Source organism: Delphinapterus leucas, chromosome 19 (genome assembly GCF_059928025.1).
Source record: "Delphinapterus leucas isolate spDelLeu-1000000601 "Yukka" chromosome 19, BTC_Dleu_Yukka2, whole genome shotgun sequence".
In the NCBI taxonomy this organism is placed as follows: Eukaryota; Metazoa; Chordata; class Mammalia; order Artiodactyla; family Monodontidae; genus Delphinapterus; species Delphinapterus leucas.
Window position 1 is genome coordinate 28,172,148 of NC_143147.1, and position 14,351 is coordinate 28,186,498.

The 14,351-nt window shown below is 40.5% G+C and overlaps 1 protein-coding gene across 12 annotated transcripts in view; it reads left to right on the forward strand.

Annotated features, from left to right (window-relative positions):
• LOC149744915 (AP-2 complex subunit beta-like) overlaps nucleotides 1-14,351 on the forward strand; it is a 55,093-nt gene that overhangs the window by 25,382 nt on the left and 15,360 nt on the right. For 8 of the 12 annotated variants that reach the window (XR_016388946.1, XM_089900837.1, XM_089900833.1 and 5 more), the window contains one exon: nucleotides 6,495-6,687. Coding sequence is in view for 8 of the 12 variants with exons in the window: in XM_089900837.1 (XP_089756963.1) it covers nucleotides 6,640-6,687 (48 nt within the window). In the remaining 4 variants the exon portion in view is untranslated. The other 4 variants (XR_016388944.1, XR_016388945.1, XM_089900835.1 and 1 more) reach the window with 2 other exon arrangements.

A 14,351-nucleotide genomic window follows, 5' to 3' on the forward strand; every position in this document is an offset into this window, starting at 1 on the left:
CTTCCTCATTCTGGGAAAGAAGATGGGGAAAAAAACGGAACATTACAGAATGTCATATGTAGTCAGCTATTATTAGTTGGCAGTCTGGACAGTGTCTTGGATTAAAGCATGACTGTAAAATTAACTGGTACCGTATAGTCATTGTATTTTTTTTTTTAAATAATGTATTTTAAAATTTTTATTTATATTGGTTGCGTTAGGTCTTTGTTGCTGCACGCAGGCTTTCTCTAGTTGTGGCGAGCGGGGGCTACTCTTTGTTGCGTGCGTGGGCTTCTCATTGCGGTGGCTTCTCTTTTTTTTTTTATTTTTATTAATTTAATTTTGCTGTGTTGGGTCTTTGTTTCTGTGCAAGGGCTTTCTCTAGTTGTGGCAAGTGGGGGCCACTCTTCATCGCAGTGCGCGGGCCTCTTACCATCGCGGCCTCTCCTTTTGCAGAGCACAGGCTCCAGACGCGCAGGCTCAGTAGTTGTGGTTCACGGGCCCAGTTGCACTGCGGTATGTGGGATCCTCCCAGACCAGGGCTCGAACCCGTGTCCCCTGCATTAGCAGGCAGACTCCCAACCACTGCGCCACCAGGGAAGCCAGTTGTGGCATGTGGGCTCAGTAGTTGCAGTGCGTGGGCTTCAGTAGTTGCAGCACACGGGCTCAATAGTTGTGGCTCGAGAGCACAGGCTCAGTAGTTGTGGTGCATGGGCTTAGTTGCTCCGCAGCATGTGGGGTCTAACCGGACCAGGGATCGAACCCGTGTCCCCTGCATTGGCAGGCGGATTCTTAACCACTGCGCCAGCAGGGAAGTCCAGTCATTTTGTTCTTAAGGAGATGATAATGACTGAAACATGCTTAGAATAAATGCCCTGTGCTTTAACGTGTTATTTGAGGCAACTCCATAAAGAAGAAAGTGAGATTCTGAACTGTTGCTGATTTTCAAGAGGATAAAAGTATACAAATCACCTTTATTTTCCATTATAATAGTTTTGGTCAGTTATTCTGCTGCATTCAATTTATTCAAGTCTTCAGGGGCAGCAGCCAAAAAGATTGTAAATTGAGCGGGAAAATTGAAGTGTTTGTTCAGAGTGTTTGACCTTGAAGGTCATTGCTAGAAATGAAAGTCTTCTAAATATAGTTAATAGGAGGAAGTCACTATATTGGGAAGTGCTATCTTTCTTGGGTTCTGAGGCTATGAAAATGAGTGAAATTAGAGAGATCATTCAAAGGGACAGGGAAATGTGTGAGAGATTTCTCCTAAAGGAGCTTCTGTCTGTGATACTCCACTCCCAATGTATATCTAGATTTCCTTCTAGAGTTCTTTTTTTACAGGATCATTTTTATTTTAATCATACCCACCACTCCAGCTTGCTCCTTAAAAAAAAAAAAAAAAAATGAGGTCTGGGACTTCCCTGGTGGTCCAGTGGTTAAGACTCCACTTGCAGGGAAGAAGATCCTGCAAGCCGCGGGGCGCAGCCAAAAAATAAAAATAAAAAGTGTCAAATTTATGTCTTCAGAATTGCTGCATATGAGACAGGGGTAGCTTATAAATCAGATTTTGTAGCTGGATAGTAAATCTTGCCTCTTTGAAGTGCTGCTAGGATGTGATTATCTCTGAAGTAGATAAAGTAGGAGAATACATTTTTCTCCTTGTATAAATCTGCCTGGAAATAATGTTTTGATTATATTATTCTCCCCAGCTCCGATTTTTCTTTCCCTTTCCTCCATTTGATGTGCACAGCTCTTGGAACTTCTGTAAATGCAGGCAGCAGACTGATTAGTACTCAGACACTAGAATCAGATACAGGCCTTGAGTTTGTTTCTTTTTTTTTTGCGGTATGTGGGCCTCTCACTGCTGTGGCCTCTCCTGTTGCAGGGCACAGGCTCCGGACGCGCAGGCTCAGCGGCCATGGCTCACGGGTCCAGCAGCTCCGTGGCACGTGGGATCTTCCCGGACCAGGGCACGAACCCGTGTCCCCTGCATCGGCAGGCGGACTCTCAACCACTGCGCCACCAGGGAAGCCCTGTTTTGTGTTTTTAAAAGAGAAACACAAGTGCAGAAAAATCCCCTTTGAAATAAATATTGGTATGTTGCTGCGAATGGCATGTCTGTAGGAGTACTGACATCACCTAGCTTTCTTCTGCGTCCTAAGGGTAATAAGTGATATGCCTCTGACGTGAAATACATTTGCACCATAAAACCTTAGAGGCCTAAAAATGCTTACTTCATGAGGTCTTTTAAAATCACTTGGGAAAGGGAAAAGTGCTTTTTAGTTGAGTATTGCTTACTATACTTGTCAGCTGCTCTGTGGGCATGAGATGGTAAATAGTTGTCTAACTTGGAAATATCTCACCTTTTAAACATACTGCCAATGCAGGGGACACGGGTTCGTGCCCCGGTCCGGGAGGATCCCACATGCCGCGGAGCAGCTAGGCCCGTGAGCCATGGCCGCTGAGCCTGTGCGTCCGGAGCCTGTGCTCCGCAATGGGAGAGGCCACAACAGTGAGAGGCCCGCGTACCACAAAAAAAATAAATAAATTAATTAAAAATACTGCTTTGATGACAGTTTTATGCAGTTATTTCCCATGCCTTCACAATGGGGAAAGATTTTCATGTTATTTTTCTTGTGTCTTCCGTTTAGAAAAAATACATAATGATGATTTATCATGTTCTTAATTTGTAGAAACTATAAGATCATTTATTTCTTTTCATCTAACTCACTTTTGTCTTCTCATAATACTCTTACCTGTCTATTAGAGTGGAGGAAAATATGTGCCTATTCTGCCTTCTATTTAAAGGTGCTGATAAATCCATGTGTTTTGTCACATTTCCCAAACGGTACATGTTGAGAGATGATAGAATTTCATGGGCAGAGGATACCCTTTATGGAGATTTCATATATTTCTTGCTAGGTGTATATGAAATTGTTTCCCCTTTTGACTTCCTTATTAATTTTTGGCTTTATTTGTACCCACCCTTTCCCCAATCTAGATAGGTCTCCTTTTGGCTTCCTTGACACTTTTTCCTCCTAAGCCCTCTTTTTTTTTAGATTGTTTTTCTCTCTTTAATCGTTGCAATTTTGTGTTCCTTCTCTTCTCTGGTTGTATCACAGGGCTCATTCTGAACCTTCTCTATGTATTCCCTTAGGCGGTTTATCTTCTAAGCACAGTTACCACTGATATATTCTGTTAAAGACGCCCTGCTCTTAGCACAGCACCCCCGCATTACTCTGCTCATTTCACCTGAGGCGTGTATGTGAATTTCTTCCCAAGTTTACTTCTGTAACTCTGACTGCCAGTCCCTTTTCCTTAGCTGTCTGTTGGACTTCCCTACTTGTTTTTCTCACTTGAAACTTAACAGAATTGAAAGCAGCATATTATTTTCCCCATCATCCCTCCAGATTCCTCTTATAAGGAGCAACACTAGTCTTTCGCTTCTTCGTTTTTGTTTTTTCTGAGTTTGATTCTTCATTCTTCTTTGTTCAAGTGTTGTCAGAACCTACCTAGGGTTTTCGATTTTTAAGAAAGCATTTGTTTATTAATGGAATTTTTTTAGTGGTTTTTTAGTTTTTAAAAATTATATAAATCTTAGGAAGCATACAAGATAGAATGGTATAACAAACACGTTTACTCATCACTCAGTTTCAACAGTCATCAATATTTTGCCAATATTGTTTCATTCATCACCCCCACCAATTTTTTTTTGAGGGAGCTGGAGTATTTTAAATTAAATTCCAGACCTCATATCACTTCACCAATGAGTACTTTACTTGGTATCTCTCAAAGATAAGGACTTTAAAAAAAATCACAATATATTATCAAGCCAAAATTAGGGGTAATTCCTTAACATTCAATAAAACTGAAATACTTTCAGATTTTTTCAGTTGTCATTCTCTGTTCTACTTTAAAGTTTATCTAAGATTGGTTTTACTTTTTTTTTGGCGGTACGTGGGCCTCTCACTGTTGTAGCCTCTCCCGTTGGCGGAGCACAGGCTCCGGACGCGCAGGCTCAGCGGCCATGGCTCACGGGCCCAGCCTGTCCACGGCATGTGGGATCTTCCCGGACTGGGGCACGAACCCGTGTCCCCTGCATCGGCAGGCGGACTCTCAACCACTGCGCCACCAGGGAAGCCCTGGTTTTACTTTTTGCTTAAATGTTTGGAATAATTCACAGTGAAGCCGTCTGAGCCTGAAATTTTCATTGTTTTTTTTCACTTTTTAAATTAATATGTCATTTATAATAATCTTAGTATTAGCGCACTAATCTTTAGTGTATAGCTCAATAGATTTTTACGTGTGCATATACTCATATAACCGCCACTCTGATCAGATATAGGATATTTCCAGCACCCCAGAAGACTCCTCATGCCATTTTGCTGTTATATCCACCCTCCAGAGATAACCACTGTTTTGATTTCTATCACTGTAGATTTAGTTTTGCCTCTTCTTGAACATCATGTAAATGGAACCATACAGCATTTGCTCTTCTGTTTCTAGCTTTTTTGCACAGTATAATATCTGAGACTACTCTAATGCCGTGTTATCAGTTGTGTGTTCCTATTTATTAGTGCATAGTATCCCGGTGCCTGCATATGCCACAATTTATTTATATCTGCTGTTGATGTATCTTTGGGTTGTTTCCAATTTGGGGCTCTTATGGAGAAAGCTGCTGCGAATATTCGTATATATTTCTGTTGGTAGACCTATATACTCATTTCTCTTGTGTATACACTTCGTGGAATTGCTGGATTATAGAATAGATATATATTTAGCTATAGGAGATACTGCCAGTTTTCCCAAGTGATTGTACCAGTGCACACTCCTTCCAGAAATGTATAAGAGTTCTAGGTGATCCACATCCTTAGCAGCACTTGGTATTGTCAATCATTTTAATTTTAGCCATTCTGGTTGATTTGTAGTGGTGTCTTATAGTTTTAATTTGCATTTTCCTGATGAGTAAAGATGCAAGTACCTTTTCATGTTTATAGACGGCTAGTATATCCTCTTTTGTGTCATGCCTGATCTTTTTGTTATTTTTTAATGAGTTATCATCTTTGTAGGAATTCTTTATGTAATGATCGAATGATCTGTAGGAATTATATATAATTTGGATACAGGTCTTTTGTCAGATGGATACTTTGCAAACTTCTCCCAGTCTGTGGAGAATACCTTTTCTCACTCTCAATTAATGGTGTCATTTGAAGAAGAAATGTTCTTAATTTTAATGAAGTCCAGCTCATCACTTTTTTCTTTTATGGTTAGAGCTTTTTTTTTTTTTTTTTTTTGCGGTACGCGGGCCTCTCACTGTTGTGGCCTCTCCCGTTGCGGAGCACAGACTCCGGACACGCAGGCTCAGCGGCCATGGCTCACGGGCCCAGCAGCTCCGTGGCATGTGGGATCCTCCCAGACCGGGACACGAACCCGTGTCCGCTGCATCGGCAGGCAGACTCTCAACCACTGCGCCACCAGGGAAGCCCTGGTTAGAGCTTTTTGTAGAAACTTTTGTCTTCTCCAAGGTCATAGAAATCCCCTTGGTTTTCCCCTTCACATTTATGTCTGATTTATCTCTAATTTTTGTTTATGTTGTGAGGTGTAGGAGTCAAGGCTCATTTTTGTCTCACGCACCATCTATTAAGATCATTTCCCCCTGCCTAGCCCATTTAACATCTCTTGGAACTCACCACTTCGTTTTTATTTTTACAGTGTTGTGGCAGTAACGGTTTAGGTCACTCTTAGCTCATCTCCATGTCCATTCTCCCAACTTCAGTCCATTATACACACAGCTGCTTGGGTAATGTTCCTCTAACTGTTAATTTTAGTTCTTTGTTAAACAAATAAAAGTGATTGTGCATTGCCTATCATATAAAAATTAACTCTCCAGACCTTTTTTCAGAATTGTATTTCCCTCATCTTCACTTCCCCCAAATCTTACCAATTATAGTGTCTGCTCCTGCCAGTATAATTTTTTCACCACCCCTCAAGTCAAATTGTTCATTTCTGTGCCTTTGCACAAGCTATCCTTTCTTTTTCTGAAGGTCTCTCCCTGGTAGTTCCTCATAACTATGCTGTTTTTGAAAATCTAGCCATAAAACCATTCTCACAATCTTTTGGGATCAGCCCCACCTGGTTCTCTTTTGCTTCTCATCTATATCCTGTCAGTGTGCAGACACACAATACTCATTTCTGCTTTTACACAGTGAGTGTGCTTTTCACTTGTTCTGTGAATGCTGGTTTTTTGTTTGTTTGAATATAAGTTATTTGAGGACAGGAAATATATTTCCTTTTTTTTTTTTTTAAAAAAAAGATGTATTTCCCCAGAGTTCTCATTACAGTGCTCCCTTATAGAGTAGGTGCTCAGTTAAAATTGATTGACTGATGAAGTTATATAGTATAAGAGTTTTTTTCCCCCTCCCGTTTTTGTATATCTGACCTTCACCCATTGCCTTGTTACTATGTCCCAGGTGAAACTGACTTTTCTCTTTTCCCCTCTTTCTGTGTGACACTTGCAGCACTGATGCGGGTGACAGCCCTGTTGGCACCACCACTGCCACCAATCTGGAACAGCCTCAGGTTATCCCCTCTCAAGGTGACCTTCTGGGGGATCTTTTAAACCTTGACCTTGGTCCCCCAGTCAATGTGCCACAGGTATCCTCCATGCAGATGGGAGCAGTGGATCTCTCGGGAGGAGGACTAGATAGTCTGGTAAGCATCTTTCTTCTTTCTTTTGGTTATTTAAATTATTTTTATTTTTAAATTTCTGGGGTTATTTTTAATTCTTGATATGCTGAAGAACTTTAAATTATACCGCTTTTTAGAACTAGACCTTTCCTTGATAAGCAGAGCAATGTCCTTTGATAAAGGACAGGATTATTTTTTCTAGAGATTTAATTGATACTGTTCATCATTGGTATGGGATATGTCTACAAGTGTGCATGATTATTTTGTTGTCCTGCCTCTGAATGGAGCTTTTGATGTTTAACCAACCTAGTCACCTTTCCAGAGCTTATTGTTGCTCCTGCTGCTTAACTCTGGATAGCCCCTGTAATTCCCCTTCTGACCTGAACATCATTCAGATGACCTCATAGTGATCATCCTATTTTGAGGCTTTCAGACTTTTGCCTTTTTTGTATTTTGTTGGCTTATGCCTTGTCTAATTCCAAAAGGTTCATTGGAGCCATTTGTGTTTTTTTTTTTAAATGTATCTTACTTATAGTTGAGAAGTACTTCTTTTTTTTTCATTGCAGTATGCAGGCCTCTCACTGTTGTGGCCTCTCCCATTGCGGAGCACAGGCTCCGGACGCGCAGGCTCAGTGGCCATGGCTCACGGGCCCAGCCGCTCCGCGGCATGTGGGATCTTCCCAGACCAGGGCACGAACCCGTGTCCCCTGTATCGGCAGGCGGACTCTCAACCACTGCGCCACCAAGGAAGCCCGAGAAGTACTTCTTGATTGGTTCTTTTTTCCCCTTTTCCATCCACACCCCACCACTCCACCCTGTCATACTTCCAATTTAATTAGCTTCCAGGATTCTAATACTAAAAGGCTCCAATGTCCAGAGTATCTGTGAATATGTGCCACCAGTGGAAGCCAATTAGTTACTGTTGCTGTAAAAGGTAAATGAGAAATATTAAGGATGACCTTCCATCTGTGTAGAGAAGGCCAGAAAAATAGCAGGTCTCATCACACAGCTCCCTGCAAATTAGATACTTAACTGTGGTGGAATTAGAGGGGCTTTTTTAGCTGAACACTTGAAAATAAGTTGTTCATCAACCTGATGACTATAAATATGCCCAACAAACTGATTTATTTCCCAGCATCAGAAATTGGAAAGCAATGCCATAGATACAAAAATATATGTTCTCAGAGATTACATAAACAAAACGACCTTACTTTCTGCTTCATACACTGGCATTTTCTCTTCTACTTTACGAGCAGTATTATGTCTGGGATTTATGCCAGCTGGTACAGGTACATTTACTTTTGGCTGACAGAGAGCCTAAGGAGATAGGGTTACCGTCATATCTTTGTGGGTGATGCGTTTTACTAATGGAAGTCACTGCTTCCAGAGTCTATACACTGACCAAGCTCTGGACTCTAGCTAATGGTGACACAAATGAGCACTGCTTTTGTCTTCCTTGGGAATAAAAGCATTTGCTTTTCATTTTCATATCTCTAATGAATAGAGTTGACTGAATAGCTTCCTCGTGTGATATCCTGCGTTGCTGTATAACCTCCTTAATAGACTCATGAGACTGACAAATGAATATTGAAATATTCATGGAGACTCTCAGAAATCCCTTATAAACACTGAAATAGCTCATCCTATTCTGTTGACACATGAGCTACAAGTTAAATGTTACATCCTCCCCACGGTTATGCCTTACCAACCCTGCTTATTTCCCTAGTGGTTTACGACATAGTGGACTTGCTGAACCTAAGAAGACAAAGAAATTAAGTTTGAAGGATGGAGGGGAGAAAGAGGCTCTATATTTTGATGTTGACTGGCCCAGGATTCTGTCGTCTTGTTTCTTAACCCACTTTAGCATGGAAGGGAAAGAAACATGTTATTTCCATTTGGCTTTGTATCAGCTCTTGCTGGCCCTTAAAACTAGTGAGTTTTCTCCTTATATTTTACACAGCTTAATCCAGTCATGTGTCAGAATTCTGGCAAGTTTACATCAGATAGAAAAACAATTAGAACTTTGTCAGATTGTAGTAGCCCAAGTCACACATGGGCCTTTTTTCATTTTCTTTTTTTGCAAAGGATATTCTCTTTGGGGTGGAGAATAAATTGTTTTTATAATTGGATTTCTAAATATTATACAGCCTTTGCTAGATAGGCCCAGTAATGTTTCTGTGTAACTCTAAATTTTAGCTTATTCTGACTTTGGGATTTAAAATGGTATAATTGGTGTTATAGCCCCAGAAAGTGTTTACATGCAGGTTTCTTCAGCTTATTCTGTGATATAAATATGTCCCAGAAATCAAAATGAGGAGTAAAAGCCCTTCTTTTTGCTTTGGATCTGTATGTAGTTAAATATATATCACTCAAAGAACCAAGATTCCTTTTAAGAGAACATCACAAGGAAGAGGCCTAAATCTGGCTGTGTGAAAGACGAGTTTCTGTGGCAGCAGTAGTCTATGCCAGTTTTAAAATGCTTTTATTGTTCTTACGTAAATTATCTAATTTAAAGACGAAAATAGTTCTCAAAGTTTTTACTTAGTCTATACAGATAGTGCTGTTTCTTGAATGAATTGTTGCCTTACAGCAGTGCTTCTCAAGGTAATGTGTACATAAATCAACTGGAGATCTTGAACAAGACAGATTCTTGTTGCTCTGGGGTGAGACCTAGGAGTCTGCATTTCTAACAAACACCCAGGTCTGTGGACCACATTTTGCATAGTAAAGACATAGAGTATCTGTGATCACTGTGAACCACTTCACTTTAGTGTTTGAATAGCTGTTGGTAAACCCAGATGCCTTGTTCTCTTGGCTTCAGTAGTAAACACACTCCTGGAAAGAGGGCTCCTACTCTGCCTCAGATTGAGAGAGGGCAAGAAACTCTTGAAATTATTTTGTTAAAGGTCTGTCTTTCACTCTCTAGGAAGAAGAATGTTGCTGGGTGTGGTAGAATTTGACCCAGGTCCCCATTTAAAATATGGCCTGGATTAGAGTTATGTGATTGTCTGGCAAGCAGCACTCAGGTTACGTGGGTGTTCATCTCAGAACAGCTCTCAGCAGCGTTTTTGCTGCTTTTATCGCTGGTTTCTAACAGAACCTTACCCGTAGAGGTCAGTGGTGTGCTGCTAATGAAGCGTGGCAGCTACTAACCTTTTATTTCAAGCTTTGTGGTTCTCACTCTAGCTGCATAATTGGTATTTAAAAATATATATTGTCAGCGTTTGGACCCAACCCTAGAGCAACTAAACGGAATTTCTGGGAGACAGGACCTTAGACATTGGTATTTTTTTTTAAAAATCGAAGTTATTTTAATTTTGCAGCCAAGACTGAGAATATTGAGCCAAATGAACTCCAGATGAAGTTAGGTAGAGATGTTACAAAATTGATCTTTAAACCAAGGCAGTGATTTCCACAGAAGAATTACATTTTGGTGAGCCTCTGGCACCTCCTACAAAACAGATCTCTCTGACTTTACCTTTGTTCTGCCTCCTACCCCTCCACACCCTCACCCCCTGACCCCAGGACATTTTCCTGTTGTGATTTGCTGTTAGGTGATCCAGCCTACCAGAAATTGACCAAGAGTTGAATTTGACCGATTTAGATTTAGTTGCTCATTCCCAGGGTTCTTCTCACCCTTGCTCATGTTCCATGATTGGAGACTGAAAATTGTCTTGTATTTTGGATTATCTACCCATTTTCTGTTCCTCTGTTTTAAAACTTGATATTCACTAGAGGATAATATTACTCTTCCATTTTCACATCCTCGTGACCCTCCCATTAGATCTTGTTTGCCCTCTTTCATCATTGCACTTGTGAAGTTTTGAGATTTAGTGAATTGTGACTTTTCTAGAACTGTCATTCAGGAAATACTTATCAATTTATTTATTCATTATTATTATTTGTCACAAGCTACCTGAAGGCTCCAGCCTTCTTCCATCAATAATCGTGACTCATATATAACAGCTGTGATTCTTAAACCAAAGAGAGTGAAGTAGGTATATTGCTATGATGTAAAAAACACACCCACACCCACACGTGCATACCATTCCCAGGTGACTCTTAGATGGTGTTTTTCGTTGTTTGGTTTTTTGTTTGTTTTTGGAGACAGGTACCTTTGAAAATCATTGATGTAGGCAGAGCTTCAGATTTTTAAAAATGATGCTTCATCACAAAACTCAAATCAAAATGGATTTCCTACATACTCTTCACTTTCCTCCTTAGTTTTTGCTTGCCCTTTAGTGTATTCTCTTTTGCCTAAATGTAGATAGTTTCCTCCTTCTGTTAGTGTAAACTTAACTGTCACCTTGATGTGGAATGCATTCAGGTAATGAAACTCTGATCTGTGTATAGAGCAAGATAGTATACCATTTAAATGTTATTGGGGTTTTTGTTTCTTTGTTTTAGAAGCAGTATAGGTGTCTTTTTATGCCCCTGCTACCAAATCTAAGAAACTGCTCATCTTGTGTAGTGTGACATTTCTGACTGTGGTGCAGATCCTTCTGGTTTGGTGTAGTGTGAGAGGTGACCCGGCGCACAAGTATGTAAATCTTGCATACATGTTATAAAGATACACCATCTGCTAATTAGTTTGACACCGCTGAGGATCGCTAGAGTAATAATTGAATCTCAGTTATTTGTTGCCATTACTTTCAGACTGTCAGCAGACTGTCAGGCCTTGGCTAAATTACGGCCTTCTGTTTATCCAAGGTGCTGTGCATTATTCTATTTAGAAAAATGGTGCTATTGTGCATCAAGAATAGAAAGGAAGCATTATCCAGAGTGCCCTTTCTGTGTGCTGACGAAGGTTTTCCTGCCAGAGATATGTGCTTCAGTGTGCCCAGCTAGGATGGAGTAGAAGAGAGGAGAAACTGCCTTTTCCTGACTCCAGTGTATGTTTTTCAGAACCTCCTACCCTGTTTCTTACAGGTTTTTACCTTCCAGATATTTCAGCTCATGAACTATTGTAGTAATGATTTTGAGGGTTTTTTTAGCCCGTGGGAAATCCATTGTACATACTAGTTTTGCATCTTCATATCTCTTCCTCTGGAAAAGAGTTGCTGTGATTTAAGAGCTTAAGTTTTAGAGTTGGTAGTCTTGTGAAGACAGTTTTGTAAATTGTAGCCTAATTTTGCCTGATAAATTCTTCAGTGGCTTTTGTAACCACTGTCTTTTTTATCAATGCATAGATTTAGTGAAGGCTGGCCTCAGGCAGTGTTGGGAATAATTACCAAATACTGAGTGCCTATTTCTGTGCCAGTCTCTGTGCTAGAACTTTTATAATTCCTAATCCTCAAAATAAGTCTGCAAGGTAATTGGTATTGGGTCCCATTTTACAAAAAAACTGAAGGTTGCATAGCAAGTAAGACTCAGAGTCAGGATTTTGAACCCAGACTTCTTCAAAACTTTAAAGTTTATACGCACTTTTCCACTGTCCTGTGATTCCTCCAGTTTTTTTGTTATTGTCATTTTCCAGAATAGAATTCAGTCTCACTTAACTTTGGTCCTTCTCAGACTAGGGTACACAGTCTCTGGAGTACACAGCAGAGTACAGGGTGCATTTGAAGCTGCAGGATAAACCTGGTTCATCATCTTGCAGTGTCAGTCTTACTTGATGGTAAGGAATGTAAACACACTGTATTACAGCTTAGAATGTAAAATTGCATGAATGTTTAAGATAAAACACAAGGCTTGTTTGCCCTAGGCCTCTCCATGCTATACCTCCCAGATGCCCTGTGTGTGAGTTTGGGCTAGCTTATCATTAGGAGGCACTTGAAAGTTTGAGAAAGACTTTAGAAGTTTATTCATTAATGAGGCAAGGGATTGGATACGTTTATACATCTATCTCGCAGCAAAAGGAATAAGATTGCTTTCAGGTAGAGCCACAAAATCCTGTGTTCCCATCTATTTGGTGGTGAATTGTGATATAAAGCAAATACTTTCAAGGCAAATAAATGATGCACAGGACATTCTTGTGCTGAAAACTGGCAATCAAAACCACTCAGACAATACATTTCCTTTCTAGAAAGAGCTTTGGCCTTGGGGTGGGAACGGAGGGGGTGGGGTCATTTTTTCCCCTAATTGGTTGTATTCATATGTGTTGGCAGTGTTGATGCAGATATGGTGCTCTTAAGTCAGTTGGGGAAACAGTTTTGTCAGCCTTCTGTCCATTTTGTGATAATTTTCGCCAATAAAATGATTCATTTCCAAATTGTCTCCCCAAGAAATAATACTGCCATAGTGGTGCTTATATGGAAATTCATTCACTCAGTAAATATTTGAGTGCTTATTCCTTGTCAGGCTCTATTCTATGTACTGGGAATATAGTTGTGGCGAGTCCTTACAAACATACATTCTAGTGAGGGGAGACGAATGACAAACAAGTACATAGGTAGTAATTACTGCAAAGGAAAATGAGACAGAATGCAGAGCTTCTCCTGTGAATTTTTACTGCACTGAACATTGAGTTATATCTGACCTAAGAGACCAACAGTGGCCATTCTAAGGACTTTCTGTCACATTCTATTCCCTGTCCCATCTCAGAAAGTAATCTATTATATCTCCCTATTTTTCCGTTGATGTAAGACGTTTTTTCCTTCAAGTTAAGGGGTCTTCTGATGATTTTGTATGATCTCAACTCATTTACGCTATTCCACATCAAGTCTATTCTCACCATGAGTTTGTCTAATAGCTTTTGCATGGTTACAGATTCTTTTCACCAATTTGATTAGTTATATTTTATGGTGCTTTTCTAAATAGCTTTTTGAAGATTAAATTAAAATTTGTAGCCCAAGAGCTGGAAAACCATACTTTTACCTAGAAGACAAGACAGTGTGTGCCTTCTAAAATCTAAAAGCTAATAGGAAAAACACAGACTGATGTTTCTGACACCAGTAGGATTTTGGTATAAGTTTTGTTTGTGATCGGAATCATTGTGTACTATTTTTACATCATTCTGTTTTGACTCCTAACCAGCAGAGCTATATGACCTAAAGCATTCCTTAGACTCCTTTCAATTAAATCAGTTCTGGAAAGTGTCAAATAAAGGAGGTGATAATTCTAGACAGGAGCAAAGAAGTGTGTGAGCTTAAGATCTATCCCTCTAATTAAGAGAATGTCTTCAGATACTCAGCTCCAGTTTCAGAAGCAGACAGGTATATTTTAGACTGGTCAGATGGACCTCAAAGGGGCTAACCCAGAGCAGTGATTGTGAACATTTGTGGGGGGTTTGGGGTTTTGCATTTAATTTTATTTTTACTTGTTCATTTCTTTTTGGCTGCATTGGGTCTTTGTTGCTGCGCAGGGACTTTCTGTAGTTGTGGTGAGTGGGGGCTACTCTTCGTTGTGGTACGCGGGCTTCTCACTGTGGTGGCTTCTCTTGTTGCGGAGCACGGGCTCCAGGCTTGCGGGCTTCAGTAGTTGTGGCACTTGGGCTCAGTAGTTGTAGCTCGCGGGCTGTAGAGCGCAGGCTCAGTAGTTGTGGCACACGCGCTTAGTTGCTCCGTGGCATGTGGGATGTTCCCGGACCAGGGATTGAACCCATGTCCCCTGCGTTGGCAGGCGGATTCTTAACCACTGTGCCACCAGGGAAATCCCATGTGGGGTTTTTTTTGTTGCTGTTCTTGTTTTGTTTTCGGTCTGCTTGGTGGCCATGTCAAGACTTTTCCTTTTCTTGGAGTCAGGCAGAC